The sequence below is a fragment of the Accipiter gentilis genome, chromosome 5, assembly GCF_929443795.1.
Source record: "Accipiter gentilis chromosome 5, bAccGen1.1, whole genome shotgun sequence".
NCBI classification, from domain to species: domain Eukaryota; kingdom Metazoa; phylum Chordata; class Aves; order Accipitriformes; family Accipitridae; genus Astur; species Astur gentilis.
In genome coordinates this window covers 41,235,272-41,255,428 of record NC_064884.1, presented here as the reverse complement: position 1 = coordinate 41,255,428, position 20,157 = coordinate 41,235,272, and the positions used below count along the sequence as shown (strand labels likewise).

The window sequence follows — 20,157 nt, the reverse complement described above, 5'->3', positions numbered from 1 at the left end:
ATTGACATTATAACATTTTCATACTTGGCCTCAGAGAAAAGCTCAACCCAACAAACCACGAGAAATTCACAAGGTGTTTAGAGACAGAGGAAGCACAGATTAAGAGGAAACCTGCATTGTCTCCATTTACACTAGCTGCGCTTCCAAAGGGGTGAACCACCACACAAGAACATCAACTACAGAAGTGGAAGAATTATCATCCCTTTTACCAACAGCAGCAGAAAAGTCATTTAGCCTTCCGCGCATGGCTAGACACCTCTCATCCTTTCATCACTGTTCCTATTACACTGTTTACATTATATGAATACATGTACATGCATTTTCAGATTTCAGGAGCTAGAATTTTGCTATAAAACACATACTGGGAGCCACAGTGGAAGCTTGTCCCATTCCATAACTATGGGAGAAACAACTTCCACCTAAGAAACACACCTCTTCCCATCACCAACCTGGAAGTGCTCAGAAATAGGTAGCCAGTGGGAGCAAGGTATGAAAAAACAAAAAGATAGGCATCTTTTCTTCCCTTCCTCAGAAGGTGAGGTACACAAGGAAAATTTAAAGTTAAAATAAAACTGACTAGCTAAAACCTCCTTTAGTTCACAAATAAAAGTGACATTATTTGCATAATATTTAAAATATTACTGTAACAGCTCACTTGAAATACTTACTAAATTCAGAAAAAGTTCAAGTTTCACAGGGCTAGCATTCTGACAGTATTCTGAACAAGCACTCCTCTCTCCAAAAAATTGTTCTTCTATAGCCACCCAAGGATGAAAACAGGCTCTACATCTAACGTACACGGTCTGCAGCATGATCTTCCCTCTAGTTTATGCCACAGTTACACCAATGTATTAACACAGTTTTTCTCAGACACTTTTTACAAATATGTGAACACGCAAAACCAGAATTAGTGTGGAAAACAGCTCCCTTTCTTACACTAGTTATGCCACATTTTCTCCTTAGTTATCTCCTTGTTCAATAAGGACACCTAGCACTTACATGACATATGAGCTCTAAGAATTAAGTACAATGAGCTGATACAGATTTGAGACACCACACACACACCATATGCACTCATTTTTTTCCCAAATGGAACTTTTTGGCGACACTTGTTTTCCCACCACTTCTGACCTCAGTTTCATAGCATCCGTTACCACAAGACAGGCCCAGGCCTAGACGGCCCCATGCGGCCCCACACAGGACGGCGCTGCTGACCTGAGAAAAGCCCGGCCGGGGCAGCAGACACCCTGTGGGGGGAAGGGCGCGAAGCCTAGCCCAGCCTCAGCCCTGCCCGGTTACCGGCGCCGAGGAGAAGGCCCAGCCCCGGGACAGCTCCAACCATCCGCTGAGTTTCTGACAGGAAGAGCTGCACGGCCCAGCCTCTCCCCAGCCCGTAGCGCGGCCCCGTCCCTCACCTCCATGAGGGACCCCCGGGACAGCGGCTGCCACCCCAGCTATCGGCAGCGCGCGCGGCCGCCCCTCCCGCGCGCCGCCATGGCGGGCCGCCTGAGGCGAGGGGCGGCCGTTAGCCTCGCGCCGGGCCAACCACCGCCCCGCGCGCTCGAGGGGATTGGCCAGCCCCTGAGCTGCCTGGCCAATGAAGAGCCACTCGGCAGCCTCGCACCTCCCCGCACCGCGTGACCCTCTCTCTTCTCCACGAGGTTATTAGACATCGAGAGCCTACAGCTAGTCTCATGGTAACGGAGCTTTATTTCTATTGGCCCCTATCCGCCAATGAAAAATCACCTCGCTCATCCCTCCCGCCAATGAGGAGCTGCGGAGCCGTTGTTCACCCGGTCACAGCGCCGCGGCCGTTGAAGCGGGCTCGGCCCCGGCCCCAAGCGCTACTTCCCGCCCCGGGCGCCGTCCCGGCATCTGCCCTGAGAGCTGCCCGGCTGCCATGTCGGGGCACGGGGCCCTGTCACCCCCGGGCCCTGTCAGCGAGGCTGCCCTCAGCTGCTGCCACCACGTTAGGACAGTCCTGCCCACGGCCACACTGCCCCCGAGACTCCACAGTGGTGTGCATTGCCCACGGGAGCAAGAGGAAACCTCCTCACCAGTGACAGAGCAGTCCCCGGTCGCAGGGCTTGCTGGGCTGAGAGCCTGCTGAGGAGTTGTCGTTAACTCGATCCCAGCCAAAACCAGTGCAGCAAACAGCCGAGGGTGCCCCAGAGCCCCAGGGTGCTGGGTTAGAAGGAGAAACCACAGGAAACCTGATGGAAAAGGGAACCCAGTTCCAGCAGCAGGGTCACTACGCTGCCAGCCTTTGTTTCTTTACACTTCTCGTTGCTGCTGCTGGTTTAGATACTCTGCCAAGCGTACGAGTATCACTGTTTTCACTAAAAAGGACTAAGGAAAGCCTAAAAGCCCTGAAACAAAACCATACTCGTTTTCACTTCTCAAGCTATTTTGCTTTTCAATTCTCAAGCTATTTTGGTTTTCACTTCTCAAGCTATTTTTACGGAATCTAGGGACATAATTTTTGCTGCCATCTCTATTTGGGCAGATAAAGGCAGTACATGGATAACTTCATGACGATAGAGGCATCATTTTTTTATGAATTGTGGGCATTTGTGTTGTGATACATCCCTCTCATTTCCCAGTGCAAGCTGCCCTCCAGCCTTCTTACTCCCTTCGGCGTGCTACCAGCCAGCAGGTTCACAGGGAGGTTAATGGGTCGAGCCTGGGGAGCCGGATCCTGTCCAGTGTGCCTTCCTAAACCCACCCAGGGAGCACGGCCACCCTGACGCCCGGGGATTCAGGATGCAGATGTTGTGTCTGCTGGAAACTAGAGGTCTCACTCCAGGAGATCACGGGCTCATGGAGGGGTCAGCCCTGAAGGTCTCTCAGCTCCATAGCGTGCACAGTCCCCCTGCTTCATCTCTTGCTCCCTGCCCCGGGGAGGGGCTGGCTGTGGGGCAGAGCTTTGGGTCATGCCCCGGTGAACGTGCTGGCCCGGTTCAGAGCATTCTGCCCAAAGCTTCTTGAGGTGTAGGCCTGTTGGCTGGGCAGACAAACTGCAACTGGAGCTCAGGACCAAGCGGGGGTGGGCTGGGGTCCCCTTTGGTCCCAGACCCGAAGAGGAACCGATTGGTGCAAGCTTCATGTTTGGTTTGGGGAGCTTTGCTTTGGTTTTTTTTCCCCTTTGAAATGGTGATAGGCGAGGGAGCGTGGCCACCCTGCCCTCGCCATCCCCTCACCTATTTCCCTACAGATTCAGGGATTGTATTTCCTGTGTTTGTTTCTGCAAGAGACTCCTTCAAGGCCACACGGCAGAGAGATTTGGGAAGCTCCAAGTGGTGAGAATCCCCACAAAATTGTATCACTCAGCCGGAGTTCACTGCTGGGGATGCAGCAGCAGCAGCCTCCTCTGGGGACGACCCTCCAGGCCAGACACCTTTACCAACTGCATAGGAAAATGCTGTTTTGGCAGACACGGGTGTTCCCCTGTTGGTCTCACAGCCTGTTTCACATGTAACTGAGGCCAGGAAGCAAATCCCCTCCAGCAAGAACTGCCTGGCAGTTACCTGCCCAAAGCCAAGGGGTTATTTGCAATATTTAACAACCACTCTTCAGAGATGTTTCCCCGGTGCAGTGATTTCTATTGAGGAAGGGATATAGACGGAGAAACTCTGCTCAGCTGCTGTGCAAGCAGGAGAAACACCATCTCACTGGGGAAACCAAATTCTTGCACTGTTTAGATTTGCCCACAACAGATTTATGTATTGACCCGATTTCTTTATCCACTGAATCCTGTACTCATACTCTGCACTGAGGTACATCCGTAGCCTGAGGTATTGACCACTTTGGCCCACTGCATTAAAGTGGTCCCCTGAGTTTTCCATGAACTTGGCATTTCCCTCTTGGTTACAGCTGACATTGCTACCCGTTCAAAGCAGCAAACTGGCAGTTAAAATCAATGTTAATATTTTATTATGTTGTCAGAGCCCCATGCAGGAAGCTGATGTGAAAGGTTGCTAATGCATTAAAGCTCGCTCCCTGAATTGATTTCCAGGCTGTTGAGGTCGGCTTTGGAGACAGTATTGAACCTTGCTTTGGAGTCCAAGTGTTTGCCGCCTTTCTCCCTCAAAGCAAAGTCAAGACTGAAGACGATAATTGGAATTTCATTCTCCTGCAGAACATTACACAGGGGGACACTGCTCTGTGAACAAGCTATTTTCATCTCTCAGCATGAGACAGTTTATTCAATATGATCTGTTGCTCTTAAGAGTGAAGCACCATTTCAACCAGATCCCAGGAGTGGGCCTCCATACGGATCCATATCCAGAAGTCTGGCTGCAAACATTCAGTAAGTGCTCAAACAGGACCAGGCTACGCCAGCTCTGTGTAGAAGCAAGAGCTGCAATCAGCAGAAGACACTCACGTTGTGAGCAAAGGCCTAGGAATGGGCTTTAGAAGCCCCAAGCCCTCCTTACCAAAAAATGAGGTTAACTCCAGGCTTTCATATGTACTGAGAGACTAGACTAGGAGCTCTAAGCTCCCATTATCTGGCTTTCAGGCTCACACACACCTGTATTTGTAGCACAAAGCATAAAAACATGCCTTTAGTATAAGCCAGATGCTGCTGAATGAGGTAAGCCATTACATGTACTATCAGAGGAGGCCACGGCACCCCATTTAAAGCAGCTGCTCTATTGGTGCACTGCCTATATGGAGCAGTTCGACAGATTTTAAGTCCCTTTTTTCCACAAAGCACTGTAACCTGCTCACTGAACGCTGTTTAGGACTCCATGCTCAGGGGCCCAGAGACGTGAGAGGTCTCCAGGCCCTGACAGATCCCTACCGATGCCAGTCGTGCTGCGGGCAGGGAGTCTGCCGGGAGGCCTGTCTCCACTCAACCCTGGCCCCGCAGGGCTTAGCCCAGGCCGGCAGCCCGCCAGCCCGCCAGCCCGCGGCCCCGCCAGATGCCTCAGGCCGCCGCCCCTTCCCTCAGGGCAAAGCCTGACCCATCCAGCCCCCAGCCGGCGGCACATCCAAGTGTCCCCAGCCCCGCTTGAGGCCGGCTCTCCGGCCCCCGAGCCTGAGTGCCGCCGGCGAGCCGCCCGTTACCGGAGGCCGGGAGACCCCAGATCGCAGCACCCCCTCGCCCGCCCGTCGTGAGGAGATCCGCGGCTCCTCCCACAGCGCCCCGCCCACGGCCCAACCGGCCAGTCCCAACAGCGCTCCCACCTGACGTAACGCAGAACTCCCTCCCCCCCTGCCGCTAGGCCAATGGGCGGGCGGTACCGGGAGACGGCCGTCGGAGCCTGGACGCTGCGGGCAGAACGGCCAATCCGGGGCCGCCGGCCGTGAAGTGGGCGTCACCGCCCCGCGGCCCTCAGGGACCCGCCCAGCCCGGCCGTGGCGCCTGCGCTGCGCCGCCCCCTGGCGGCTGCGGGGCGGGACCGTCGCTGCGGCGCGGCTGGCAGGCGGCGCGGCGCTGCGGGCTGGGCGCAGCGGCAAGATGGCGGGGCGGGTAAGTGGTGGTGGTGGGGAACAGGGACGGACCCTTCCCGCCCTCGCCGCTAGCCAACCCCCGCTTCCTCCTTCTGCTACCTCTTTCCCCGCTACCCCTCTCCGCTTCTGCTCCTCGCTGGGCGCCGGGGTAGTTCGGTGGCTTCTCGCAGCTCCGCTGCCGGGGTGGTCGTTCAGTCCTGGGGGTGTGTGGGGTCTCCTGAGAGTGCTGTGAGGCTGTGGTGACCCCACCAGTGGTGTGGGGGGCCCTGAGGGCGCTGTGTGGCCTTTCTCCCTGTGGGGCAGAACAGTAGGGTCCCCCAGGGGTGCCGTGAGGCAGAGGTGGCCCCTTGGTGATGTGGTGTGTGGGACAGGACTGTGGGGTTCCCTCAGGAGCCCTGTGAGGCCAGGTTGACCACCCTCCCTGTGGGTGTGAGGCAGGATTTAGGGTTTCCTAAGGGCGCTGTGAGGTTGCGGTGGCCCTGTGGGATGCAGGGCAGGATTTTAGGGTGTCCTAGGGATACTCTGAGGCTGTGGTGACCCCTCAGTGCTGTGGGGTAAGCTTCTAGGGCTTCCTCAGGAGCACCATGAGGCTGGGGTGACCCCTCTCCCTGTGGGGTCTGGGGCAGGATTGTGGGGTCCCCTAAGAGTGCTATGAAGCCCTAGTGTTCTTCTGGTGCTGCTGTCAGGATTTAGGGTTTCGTAAGGGTACTGTGAGGCTGCAGCAGCCCTTAGGCCCTATGGGGAACAGGGCAGGATTTTAGGCTGCCCTAGGGGTGCTGTGAGGCTGTGGTGACCCCTCTCCCTGTGACTTGTGGGGCAGGGTCCTCTAAGCACGTTGTGTAGAGGGTCCTCTAAGGATGCTGTGAGAGTGTGATGATCCCTTGGTGCTGTGGGATGTGGGGCAGGATTGTGGGAACCCCTGAGGGGCCTCCATGAGGCTGAGGTGACCCCTGTCTCCATGGGGTGTGTGGCAGCATTTTAGAGTCCCCTGAGGGGGGACTGAGGCCCTGGTGACCCCTCAGTGCTGTGGGATATAGGGCAGGCACCTATGGGTGTAGGGCTCTTTGAGGCCCTAGAGACTCATCTGCCCAGTGGGCACCAGCCAAGCGTCATCCTGTGATGTGGGTCCAAATTGTGTTGTGTTAAAACACACTTTAAGGGTTGTGCAGTGGTTTTATCTTGTATTTGTTTTAAAAAAAATAAATCCCTTATTGGTGACTCTTAGATAACATCAGCAAGTGGCCAAAAAGGTCTTAAAATGTGAAGTAACAGTCTTGTCTCTCAAATCAGTTTTTGCAGTGCCCTGTATATCCCTTCTGTTTTCAGGTGTCCATCTCCAAGTGCCACAAGATGCGGTTAAGATTGCTGTTCTCTTTGCTGTGAACTCAGTCATGCTTTGCTGGATATCAGCTTGTAAAAGTCACATTTTTCATTAATGTGTGCTTAAGGCTGAAATCTTCTGTCTTGCCAAACAGTTCAGTGATTGAGATCTTGGGGAATAGGTTTTCTCATAGGTTTTTGTATTATGGTTTGTCTGATGGATACGACAGATGGTGCAGTGGTGTGATGCAGAGCAATGGAGGTTAGTTAGAGCAGTGGTGAGAAATTTGGCCCAGTGATAAGCTGTGCATCATAGGTGAGCAGATCTACTCAAGTGCCACCTTTAAATTGCTGCTGATTAATTTAGAAAAAAATTGCATGTTATGTGGTTTCTTTCTTGTTAAGAGCTTTTCTTCTGTCCCTGCTCCAGATACATGGTCTTGCTTTCTTCCTTGCACTTTTTTCTTCATTCACCCTTTGCAGCTAACCCAGGAGAAATTGGTGTGTTTTGACTACTTTTTTTTTTTTCAGCTTTCTGTTGCTGGAATCAGGAGCCCCTGCTTTTATCAGTGGTACAATCATTTTAGCCATAATAAACATTGTTCTGAGACTCCTCGTAGCCTAAACTAATATGGCTACAGTGGTCTTGTCTTACCCCCTGCTCAGTTGCTTCCCTGAGCCTTTTCAACATGCTAAGTTGACAATGAAAACTATCTATGTATTTTGAGTTAGTTTTGAGTTGTCCTCCTGTGCTGGAAAGGCTCAGTGAACGGTCTGAGTGCTGGAGGTGGTAACTGGGGATGTGGGGAGGAAGGACAGGGATCAGCCCCAACATTTTCCTGCTGCTGTGAGGTTTTGTGCTACTAAAAACCTGAAAAAATGTGCCTTTATTTGGCCACCTTGGAAACCTGGTGGAGGAAAGGAGGGATTTATGCAAATTTAAGAGAAAGATTGGTGCTTAATTGCCTCCTAATCTGACAATTCGAGTGGGTGATGCTTTGCTTGGGTTACCAGGAAGCTTCTTACTATTCAGTGTTTTCATGATTTATCTACAAATATAGTTGCAGAATTATGAGATTATTTAATGCTGTAAAGAGAGTTCTTAAGCAGGGTGTTTGATACCATTTTCTGAGCTTGATCCAGTCTTTGAGCGTGTTGAATGCTGTTAATGTAAATTAACAAATGAGTTGCCTGCTCCCTCCAGCTTGCATGTGGGATAGCAGCAGCTCTGAAAAGGATGCAGAGGTCAGGGTGAGCAAGCAACAGCGTACATTTCGGATGTGACATTGGAGCTATTGTGATCCTTGTCTGTATAAATAAGGAATAGTAGGTAGGAGGGTGGAGGTGTGTGATATCTCTAGGTACAACAGGTGAGTCTGATACTGGAACACTGATGCTATTCTGTTGTCAGCATTTCTAAAAGGTGCTTAAACCTGGAGAATGGGTAGAGAAAGCTTCAGTGACTACTTCTGACCTGAAAAAATGTCCTGCAATGCAATTTAGAGCTTAGTCTCTTTTATTAGACTCATGTGATTTGATTTGTGTATGTATACTTTTACAGAGAGAAATGAACGGCTTTCCTGTTGTAAAAGAGAGACAAAATCTTTAAACTTCTAGTAACATTTTAAATAATTTAGACAAATGATAAGCCAAATCTTATTAATTGCCTAGTGCTGTTGCAGGTATATTACTCTACCCCCTTAATTGCACTGGGTTTCCTCAATCGCAAGGAAGAGACAGTGATTAACGGTGATTGAAGTTTACAGGAAAAATAGTTTATGGTGATTAGAATTAATGGCTGTTTCTGTTATAATTTATTCTGTATCACTCTCTGCATGGTAATCATTAGGCATGCAAACAGAGCACTTAGTCTTGCCAAGACAACAGCCAGCATCTACTACAGAAGAGGAAATGGCATAAAGCTGTCTAGCTGCATCTGTAGTTGGTTATGGATCCCTTGTACCAAGATTGGACTTCTGGAAGTTAACTGGTTCTGTCTGTAGTGGACCTCTGGAAGTTAACTGGTGCTGTCTGTAGCTAATTGATTTGAACCTCAGGAAGAAGTTCTCAAAGGGATGTAGAAAGGCCAGATGATTTCTCTGCCTTGTTCCAGCCAGTGTCAAGCTGTTGATCCAGAATGAGCTGCGTTTCTGCTTGTACCGTACAATGCTGGAGAGCTATATAGAGAAATGGTATAGGAAATGAAACAGGTCTATGTGGCTGCAGCTTTACTCTTGCAAGCTGACAGGAGGCCTGGCTTTCTTTAAAGAGGAAATCACGTGTGCTGAATGTTGATATGGTAGCATGGATGTTGGTGATGATCCCCTATCAAAGAGGCTGGTGTCTTTTTCTTTAAGGAATATTAAAATTTTGTAATAGCTGCAACTTGTATAACAGTTCATGATGATTAGAAATGATGGCTGTTTTATATGGTATAAATGGTATAACATCTTAATTTTTCTTTATTTGCTATTTGGGACTCATTTGGAATGGTATTGCCATTAGCCCATCGATAGGAGACACTTGCCTGTTTGCTTCTCAGAAGAGATTCACATCTGTATTGGGCTGGAGATGATTTTGGTTTTGCTCAGGTACTAGTAGATATTGGTTTATCTTGCAGAACTGTGCCGTAACTCCTCTAGAAAAGCCTGTGACTTGAGCAGAAGATCCTGACATGTCGAAATCAACTGTCACATTGAGAGAGTGTAGCATTAGTGGGAAGAGTGATGAAGGACATACTGTATCCCTCGGTGTTTCATGGTGCTGAAGACATTGCTGGACTAATGCATTCTTTCTTGTACTCCTTGCAGTCAATCCCAGGGCAGTTTTAGGTTGGATACTTTGGTAGCAGCTTCAAAATAGTGAGGGGTTGGATTTTACATTTATGGGTTAAAGCTGTAAAGTCTGATTTCTGCTAACATATGGAATCAGCCTTCATAGATGCAGGTGTTATCAGGCAACTAAAGAAACATTTGTGAATCAACTTAGTTCCTTCTTGCAGTGTGGGACTGATCCTTCTATCATCACTTATCTTTTTTTAGTGTTTCCTAATATGTAATATGATGAAATAGGTTTTTAGCAGTGTTTTAGGGAAATGGGAGAAAACTAAATCTGAATCTCTGTTTCTGAGATCACTTCTGCAACTGTGTACCTGTGTGGTGAAATCATCACAAATAGACTTACATCCTTCTTACAGGACTTCTGCATTATAGAAACCCATGCTAAATTATTTAGAATAAAATTCTAACAAACATGACCATGTGAATGTTTGTGGGCATGGGATATCTGATCCTTGACATCTTTGATTAATTTGTTGCTTGGCTTAGTGTTGCAGAAGCAGTGTGTCCTAAGCTTATACCTAAAAAGACAACGCAGTAGGGAGATGTCAATACTGCCTCTCCATCTCCAGTCAGGGGGGTGCTGGTATGTCACACCTCTTATGTCACACCTCAGAACAACTAAATTTTGTTAAGAATTTTTCTTAGTAGGAAAAATTTGTGAAAAGCAAAGAATCCTTTTGAGGATCATTTCAAGTGTGAATTTCTTAAATATTACTTCCCCCCACCCCATAACACAGCAAGATCATCTCTCTTCCTATCCTCTGTTTTGTGTCCTATACCTTCAAGCACAGAGGTCATTCAGGAGAAGACCCTGTGGTTTAGGGATGCCCTAGCTATGAATTTGGTTCTGTCATAAAATCAGATCTGCTGAGTCCACAGCAAACCAGTCCTTAGAAAATAGTGATACTTATATTTTGCTAAATTACCCACCAGGCAGGACATGGTTTTCAGTGGAATAAAATTATCATTGATTTCTTTCTTTACATGAAAATGTATGGACACCCCACTCCCCGCACCGCCCCCCCCCCCCCCCCCCCCCCCCCGAAAAAAATCCCAAACCTTAAATATAGGTCCTTATGTCATGTTTTGATCTTTTTTTGATCCAGGAGTTGGTGGATACTGTCCAAGTCCACTCGCAAGTGTGAGAGAGGACAAGCTTTAGGAAGACCTGGTACAGTGAGTGCTAGCTGACCCTTGAGCAGTGTGACAGATAGCGATGATCTTAGTCACTGCAATATTTTTTTGAAGGACAAGGTTCAGACTGTGGTCTCTACATGATGCAGTAATTCGCATTAGAATGTCAGAACGCTGTCTCAAATCAGGGAAGTTCTATGGCAGAGACTGGAGTTTTGTGACTAAATTTCCATATTGTCCATCTTCAGAAGTTTTTTTTGACCTCCAGGAACTGGAGAGTTGTGTTGAAGAAGATCTGTGAACAGAAACATTCAAGCAAGGAACACAGTTGCTCCAGTTAATAAAAAAGCTTTCAACACAGTATCCTATTACTCTACGTTGAGCCAACTGATAGTACTACTGCTTGTTAAATCAAGGCTGAATATATAGTTTTTCAGGCACTTTCCTGCCCTGCTGCTGCACTGGTATGCTCGTTCCTGTTTATGTCTCTCAGATGCTCAGCTCAGGAAGGTCAAATACTTGCAATATAAAAAGATTTAACATGTTTCTCTAGTCTCCTGGGATGCAATAAAGCAATGACCTTCTATCAAAATATCTGGAGTAGTTTATGCCCTAGAGTTGTATCAACTTACATGCTTTTTTTGTAGAAAATACAGAAATACTTGCAAGGTATGGCATCTTAAATACAAACTGATTATAATTGGGTAGTGTTTGGTGCATTAGTCAGTGTCCTGGAGAAGTGAAGTGCCAGATGCAGCCCATCAGCGGTAGGATGAGTTGCGAATATGCAGGGATAGCAGCATTGCAGGCTTTCTCAAGGCAAATTCCAAGTCTAAGGGGATATTTTCAACCTTGTACCTATTGCCATTGGGTAACTTTGCTAAATAAATGCAAAGAAATCTGCATCCATTAGGTGTCCTCACAGCTAGTGTGTCAAAATCCTGTGACTTGCATCCTAGGCTAACATCTTAGACATGATTATGTGATGTTTTGTTCCTTTAAGCACTTTTAAAAGAGGTTTAGATGAAATACAACAAGTAGCAATTCCCTGTAATTAAATTGTTGATCATCTTGGCTCACGGAAGAAGCATGAGGCAACATCCACTCCAAAAATAGATGTGTTAATTACAAATGCACATATTCTAGGTTGTTACTGCTTAATTGGAAGGTGGAGTTGGTGTTCATGCTAAACTGTCAGGAAACAGCTTCCTGGGTATATGGCACAGCAGCACAGGTACAGGTGTATTTTCTGAAATCACTTTACTGATTGTATTGTAAAGAATTGGTGTGGAGAATGACATCTTTGGACTGAGCTACCTGTTTAATTAGAGTATAGATGCTGTACGGTACTAGTAGCTTGTAGAACTTCTCTTTTAGTGCACTTGTTTCTTCTGCTCTTTTAGATAAGAGAAACCCTTCAGTCTTGGAACTGTAAATTGTATTTCTGATAACATGGCAAAATAATGGAAATAATACAGCCAAATTTCCAAAGCTACGTAAATCTTAACTGCACTGGGTGAGATAGTGTTGGAGTTACAAAGCTCCTGTTGCAGAACTGAATTCATTTGGCTGTAAACTTTGCAAACAAAGGGTAAGCAGCAGTCACCACCATAAAAACCAATATCCTCTAAATGCTAAGATAGTCACTTCCGTCCTATTAAAGTGGCTTTCATGTGCTAAGACGGAAGTAATTTCTCGATTACTGCCCAGGCCCATGAGGGGAGCACATGTCTGCTATTAGATAAAGAAAATGGAAAATGTGTTAAGTGTATATTGTGTATAAAGAACTGCCGGTAAAGACTAGTTGGTGTCTGTATTGCTAACCCCCACTGAGGACTGGGCTGACCTTCTTTGCTTATGTAGATAACTGTTATCGGATGAGAAAGTTACCAGTGGCGCAGGCACAAAACAATGCTGGGAAAAACGTTCCCTGTTTCATTTCCAGCCCTGGGTGATTCAGGAGGTGGTGATGTGTACTCTTCTCTCTCACATTTTAGGCTGTTTTGGCTTCTGTGCCGACCAGTAGCTGGTGTGTATGCAGCATAGCCCTGTTTGCCTTGGTGTCTCCTTGGCAGCCTGAGTCAGCACGGGGAGGTGATTCATACTGGTGGGAGTGTCACGTTTGGGGGGTGTGGGAAGGAGGATTGCACCTCATCCATCATTCTTGTCTGGGCTCTGTATTGAGGCTGTCTTGGTGTTGACTTGCTCAAAGTTCCTTGGCTTTGACAAAAATTTGAACATTAATTCTGAGATTTTAGCTTTTCTAATGTGTTTTTCTTAATAGAAGAAAATTGGTATTTATGAGCTTGTTATCAAGAGAGAATGCAGATCCTTCCCGACAAGTATAAAAGCTTCCAGCAAAGTGAACTAGAGGTCAAATGGAGCAGATGGAAAAGCTGGTCCTGAGCAGCCAGTCAGGGCTGCTTGTCCCAGGGGACAGTGTGCTTAACCTGCCAGGCACAGCAGGGCTCTCTCTGAGTGATTGTAGATCTGGAAAGGAAACCTGTCTTGCCAAGCCAAGTTATTTGTAGGTGTTTGATCTCTTCTTGTAGCTGCAGAACTCTGGGAGCTTTATTCAAGTATTTTTTTTTTGAGATGTCCAGAAAAACCTCCTGCAAACTAGTAACTTATTTTTATTTTTTTTTAATTTTAGAAACACAGCATTTAGTACATCTCCTTTTGCTGAGTCTGGTGCCTGTTGTAGGCATCATGTTGTCATTCCTTTCATAAATATTACTGAATGCCTTCTTTGAAGGAGTTTTCCTTTTTTCTTTACTATTTCCCATTATCAGCTGTTACAGTGCTGGCTTCCTCTACTGGTTAGGAACCCTTTCTAAACTGCTACTCATTAGCTGTGATAGTGTAGCTATCATTTTATACCAGTTTCTTCTGTCCTTTAGTGTAGACTTGTTTTTCCTCTCTGTTAATTCAGCTCCATGGTGTATGTGCGTATGTAGAGAGAGAGTAGCCATAATTTTTTTCAGGCTTTCCTGTGCTGCGAGAGCTTGATTTGTCTCCTTCTCCCAGGCTATTGCTGACCCAGGTCTGTTGCAGCTCATCCTTCTGTTTGCTAGTGCTGGTGTTTGTCATCTGTGTGCAGCAGGCTCCCGGTGCTTGCAGTTTTAAAGTTCATCTCGGATCCTGTTGTCACTTGGTCCGTTGGATCTTTAGATATAGGCTGTATTGGGCAACACTTTGTGCATGTCTGCTTTCCATCAGGAGCATAGTCCTGGATCACATAGGGTCTACAGATCATCATCTCAGTTCCCTGTTTATTTTCACAGCTCCTTTAATATCCTAATTCTTCCTTTCAGTATTCAAACTTAATTTTATTTTCAGACTTTCAGTGGTGAATGAGTGTTTGAACACCTTTGAGTCAGCCATGCTACCACACAGCCACCAGGCAGGCACACATCTGCTCGAGCCCAAGTAAATATGGACTAAACTTTCTTCCCAAGAATAATTCCTGCACAGTTTCTTTGTCACCCTCATTGGGTGATGAAGCTCTGGGCTTAGAAGTACTTTGATGCCTAACAGCTGTGATAGTAGAGCTTAGATGCTTTTTGGAGTGGGGATCCCCATTTCTATGCAGCTGGCAGTGAGCTCTACGAAGGAAACCTAAATGTCTAGTACTCAGAGTTGTCATGTTTCTTAACACTTGCCTGCCAACATCTGCATGACAGAAATTATATATATGTAGATATGCATATACATATATGCATGTATATCTATGTCTATGTTTTGCACAAAATAAATTTTTTAACATATAACACTTTAACAATATTTGTCTTACACAAACCACATAGAAACAGTGCACAGAACAAAACCTGCCTCAGCTTTAGAAGGTGTTTCATAATCTCGTGTGTAGGATTAGGAAATTAAATGAGTTAAGCTGTTTCCAATGAAGAACATCTCTGCCATAACATTTAATGTTTTCACTCTTCACTAACAACTGACAGGTAGTAGTGCACTTCTATTATGTACCACCAGTTTATCTCCTGTGGGGTCTGAGTAATGGGAAACATGTTTTCTTTAGCTTCCTCTATCATCAGCCTTAACAATTCACAAATATTAACCATATCTTTGTACTATGTGCTTGCCCATGCAACAATGTAATATAGTCTACTATGTGTAATATTCCAGAGATTTTATTATTCTTTCTTTTCCCTAGTCATGTTTTAAACCAGCACTGCTTTGCTTTTGCTTCAGATGCTTGTTTTGAAATTCAGAAGGAGAAAAGGTGTGGTTTATGTATGTATGAAAATATCCGAATAACTTAGGATTGCTTTCTGGGCTGAGCTCTCCTAAAATGCAAGAAGAACTCAGTTTCATATTTTTGTAGAGGAAACCTAGAATCCGTGCAATTTTGAAACAAAAATCTCTGAAAGATCAGATGTTATGGTGGTTGTTTCTGTTATGAAGTTGTTTGTTCTTTGAAGCAACTTTTACTTTGTAGAAGTAAAATAGGTCAGCATCATTGAGCCTCCTGGCACTGTGTTTTCATGGTTAGCATCAGCTCAGTAGCAGAGGAGTAGAGGCAACATTACTGCTTTGTCATAAATTCAAAGGTAAGGTCCTTCACATTTGTCTTTCAGTGTGAGATTTATCAATGCATTATGTGGTCTCATTTTTCTCTTAGTAAACAGAAGGAATATTGCAGTAGACCTCTGTGTAGACATGGATTTAATAGTGGATACTGCATGACCGATGATGAATGCTTCTAGCTGAGGATTCTTCAGAATGAAGGCACTGTCTCACATGTGGAGTCACCTCCCTAGAACTTCACTGGTCTTGGGAGTCTCCTTCTTGCATAAACCAGAACAATAACTGGAGGCAGGGAAGGCTCTTTTTGCTACTTTAAGCCTAAAATATCTGTATTGTGGACACAGGTGTAACTGCAACCTGTGACAATGTATATGTGTCACCTTCAAACTAGTATTGACAGCAGTGTAACTAACTGCAGCAGATGGCATTCACTGTCAGCTGCAAGATCTGCTCTAGTGGTTTGCTAGAGCTGAGCTTTATGTTGCCTTGCCTAGTTGCTAGCAGTAACCTACTAGTTAGCTTAAAATTAGCTTGTGTAAATATACTTGAAGATTTCTTAGAAATACTGCTAAGGATTTTGCTTCCTCTGTTCCCTGATGTGTGGTGTGCAAGTGCAGGCAGTAAGAGTGTTGGATGGCAGAGAGGGGAGAGGGTGCAGGGTTTGGGGGATCCTTGTGCTGGTGTCCTGGGAAGCTGGAACCCAAAAAGAGCTTAAAGTGTTCCTTGATAGTACTACCGCCAGCATGTCACAGCCCTCCAGGCTCTGGTGGCTCATGTTACAGCTCTGGACTACTGCATTTATGCTGGAAAAATTTAGGAGCAGCCAATGCCTGCGTCCTTGCTGCAGCAGCTCAATTGCTTGAGAGACAGACAAGAATCCCTGTGAGCAGTAGTTCTGGGGATATGAGCACTGGGGTGAGGAGAGGGGAGGTAGGAGGAAGACCCTGCAATTCACTAGAACAGTATGTTCCTGCTTCCTCACTGGGTGCTTTCCAGTTTAATCATAATCTCTTACATGACCAGATTTCCTCAGACTGTCCCTTGTATGCTCATGAAAACCTGTGCCCACTGACACCTGTTTCTTGCATGAGCTGTATTATGCTAAAAACACTTGTGTATATTCATAACGTATTGAAGTTCTGCAGAATTTTGAAGCTTGAGGATGGCATATACTGGAGAGCTGGGATTCTAGCATAGCTTACAGATGCGGTCTGAAATGTTGGTCATTGCCAAGGGAGAAATGGGCTTCTGCCAAACACCCCAGAAGGCGAATGCGCTGCACTATGGGATGGCTAGCACAGCCAGTGCTGATACTGCTGCAGAAGCAGCTACGTTATTTCACGTCTCAGATACCCAAGGATGTTTTGCCACGAATCTATCATATTGTGGAGCTTGCAAAAGGAGCACTTGGTGCTGGATTTTAAATAGTTTCTTTATATTTATGCATTTCCTTAAAGTGAGGCTTGCACGTTCCCGAATGCAGACAGGAATAACACAGAAGAATGGCAAATTTGCCAGGCGCTTGCTGTTGACATGTAGGAAGCAGTTTGTCAGTAAGGATTAAAAATGCAGTTGAGGACTAGTGCTGTAAAAAGGTTTAATCCATGAGCTCTGTGTTCAGTTTTCTCCAGAAATATCCTACTTAATGCGTTTTATCAGGGCATGCCCTTCACAAAATAGTCCCTTTGCAAATGGAAGGAGAAATGATGAAATGGTGAATGCATTTTTGTGTGAAGATGGTGAGCCTTAACAGGCGGGTTGTGTATTTCAGAAGTCCACTGATGGTCATATATTTTTTTATTACAAGGATATTTAATTGAGTCTCTTATGCTTCAGATTCAGGTAGATGAATCTGTTTCAAAGCTGAAAATGGAATCCTTTTCTGTTGTCACATGTCAAGGGCAATTGAGCATTAGTCAGTAAAAATAATGAATTAGTCCTTTTCTAAATAGCAAGTACTCTAGAAGAATTACATTACAACATAAAAAGTTGATTTGAGCTATCGGGCAGGCTTGCTTCCAGTCTACATGGAGATGAATTTTCTCTGATTCTTTTCTCAAATGGCCCACAGGGGTAGGGGGAGAAAGGTTGAGCAGGCTGTTAACTCTTGGGAAATTATCTGGATGTGTGCGTTAGGATCAGTGCATTTCCTTCTCTTGTTGCTGGGATTTAAGGGCGTCTTAAGATAAAATCCATTCTGAATTGCTTTTAGCAGTAGGTTGACACTGACAAATAGTTTCTGTTGCACTGCCTGCAAATTTGTATCTGACAAAGAAAATAGTTGTGCTTTGATTCTAAAAATAGCATCCTGGGGGGTCAAGTTTTGCTTTTCTCCAAATTAAATTTTTTCATTCTATAGCTAATGATAGAAACTTCTTGCTTTTTCCATGCTTTTCTCCACTTCTAGAGGCATTTTGAACCCAATTTTCATCTTTCAACCATTGTTTTGTGGAATCATTCTGCAGAAGCAAATGGGGTTAGGGATGTAGGATGGGGCTGATGTTCCTCTGCTGCACTCCCCCTATATGCTATATACTGCCTTGTAATGGGATGGGGCAGCCTGGGCTGAGAGTGAAAGTATTTGGTTATTTTAGCTGCTGATTCCTGAGTAATGATGGAGGGGAAAAAAATTGAACAGATACTCTTGAAACTTGAAATAGGATTGCTCCTTTGACTATAGGAAAAAAAAAAAAAAAAAAGAGGGGTAGGACACCCCCACAAAATTTGTTGCAGTAATTTTTTTAATAATGATAGGCTGGAACTGTTTAACTTAATTTTCTTCTGTTTGGTACTGATCTGTGGTCTTTCCTATAGAGTAGGAAATATTTGCATCATGATATTTCTTTTGAGAAGTTTTATAGAGAGATTCTGTGGGGTTGGATAGCAACTGACTGAGAATTAAACCTTCCTGTGGACTTTCAGTGCTGCCCTATACTGTGGTGTTTAAAGTAGGTATATCCAGAATGGATGTGGTCAAATTTCAGCGTTCTGAGTAATGTCAGGGAAGAAGAAAGGTAACATCTCTATTCCAGCCCCTTTTGTGCACACAGTGGGCAACCCAGCACAGCATTATGACATAACAGTTACCCAGGGTTGTAATGGAGCTGGTCTGTCTCTAGGCTGCTTTGCCTTACCAGCTTTCAAAATGTCCCACTGTCTTGTTATTTGGCAAGAAATGCCTTCCAGTGAATGCTTTGCTACCTGCTGGCTTGTGGTGGGGTTCAGGGAAGTTGCATGAACACCAGGGTTCACTAGCGAGTTAACAGCACTTGCCTTGCTAGCTTTTTCCTAGGTAATTTTTAAGTATTTTTCGTAGGTATGGTAGAAAATATAAGGCGTACTATACTCACAAATTGCAGAGCTTTTGTATACAAATATCTGTGACACATAGAAGTGTTTGGAGAAATCCTGAAGAGGGGGAAGAACTTGTCAATGCCAGTGGACTATGGTCTCAGAGTATGTCAGTACTCATGAGACCTATTTTGTGTTTTATGGATTTACGGAAGCTTTGAGGCTTGGCTTAGTAAAGGAAAAATAGAATTTTATTTGATAGTTTTTTCCTTTCTTTCTTTCTCGTAGTCTATGCAAGCAGCAAGATGTCCCACCGATGAACTGTCATTAACCAACTGTGCTGTGGTGAATGAGAAGGACTTCCAATCTGGGCAGTAAGTGTGCACTGTTGCTTTTCAATTTTCAACCAAAAAGGAATTGTTTTCAAAATTTGGTTGGAGGTAGAATGAAATTTCAGATTTGGGAAGGTGAATACAGTACGTTAATTAACAAAACTTCTGCATATTTAGAGACCAAAACTTTAAATGTGCCTCTCAGAACTGGAGATACTAAAAAAATGGTAAATTTTTCTCTGAAGCATTTCTTCCTTGGGAACTGGATCTGCTTAACTAATTGTAATCATTATTTTAATGAAGGACTTCAGGCCTTGGTTTTGTTTTTGCTGTTGCTCCTGTTACATAGAGTATTTGAACTATTTCAAGTAGATTTTTATCATTTAATTGCATTACTCGGGGCATCTTCTCACTTTCACATCATACTGGAGTGCTGAGAAGAGTCAGTAGGAACTGTCTCTTGTTCTAGGGGTTTTCATGCACAAGAACAAAAGAGGAAGGCAACCAGAGTGTGGGCACAACAATTTGGATTCTTTAATTACAGTTCTGGGGTGACTGATGGAAGCTGACTCTGGGTTTTGCTTTTGTGAGAAAGGTAGAAAACATATTAATTTTTCAGCTCAGCCCACACAGAATGGCTTTGTATTAAAAGAAGCCAATTCAAATAATTAGTTTCTTTGCTTTGCTGCAACTGTATGGTAGCTCTCCTAAAGACTTCAATATGTAGATTGTAGACAGAAGTAATTAATTTCAGCAGAAAGAGAGAGTATCTCATGCAGTGGAAGGCGGAAGAGCTTGGCTTTGAAAAATAGGAAAAAATGTTAAAAAAGATACTGAATGATACACTTAGGGCCTTAGCATAAAATACCTGGCCCAGATGAATTCTGCTAAAGATGGAGAACGAAGTAGCTCTGAACTGCAGGGAACAAGGGAGCAATGTGTTTTAAGACTTGCCTCTTTTTGTGCTGTCAGTCTGCTGTGCTGCTACCCTAGAGAGCTGTCCTGGCCTTTAGTGAGTAACTGAACTGTGATTTCACAAGCCCAACTTTAGTATAAAATGCCAAAACAGAACAAAACCACTCCCCCTAAAAAAAACCCAAACAAGCACAACTTTTAGTCAGAAGCAGGCAAAAGTGTCTGCTTGGACAGGATAGTGTCCTGGTATCTTAAAACTATGGTTTTCCCCAGGTAGATTTTTTTCAATGTAATTGACTTACAAAAATACCTGAACTGAGCAT

At 45.2% G+C, this 20,157-nt stretch overlaps 1 protein-coding gene across 3 annotated transcripts in view; it reads left to right on the top strand.

Moving 5' to 3' along the window:
- The first annotated feature begins 5,369 nt into the window (after positions 1-5,369).
- Positions 5,370-20,157, top strand: part of NSF (N-ethylmaleimide sensitive factor, vesicle fusing ATPase) — an 83,825-nt gene continuing 69,037 nt past the window's right edge. For 2 of the 3 annotated variants that reach the window (XM_049800174.1, XM_049800173.1), the window contains exons 1-2: positions 5,370-5,476; positions 18,876-18,961. In XM_049800174.1, coding sequence (XP_049656131.1) covers positions 5,465-5,476; positions 18,876-18,961 — 98 coding nt within the window. In that variant the 5' untranslated portion in view covers positions 5,370-5,464. Of the gene's footprint in view, positions 5,477-11,309; positions 11,421-18,875; positions 18,962-20,157 lie in introns of those variants that run through there. The other variant, XM_049800175.1, reaches the window with a different exon arrangement.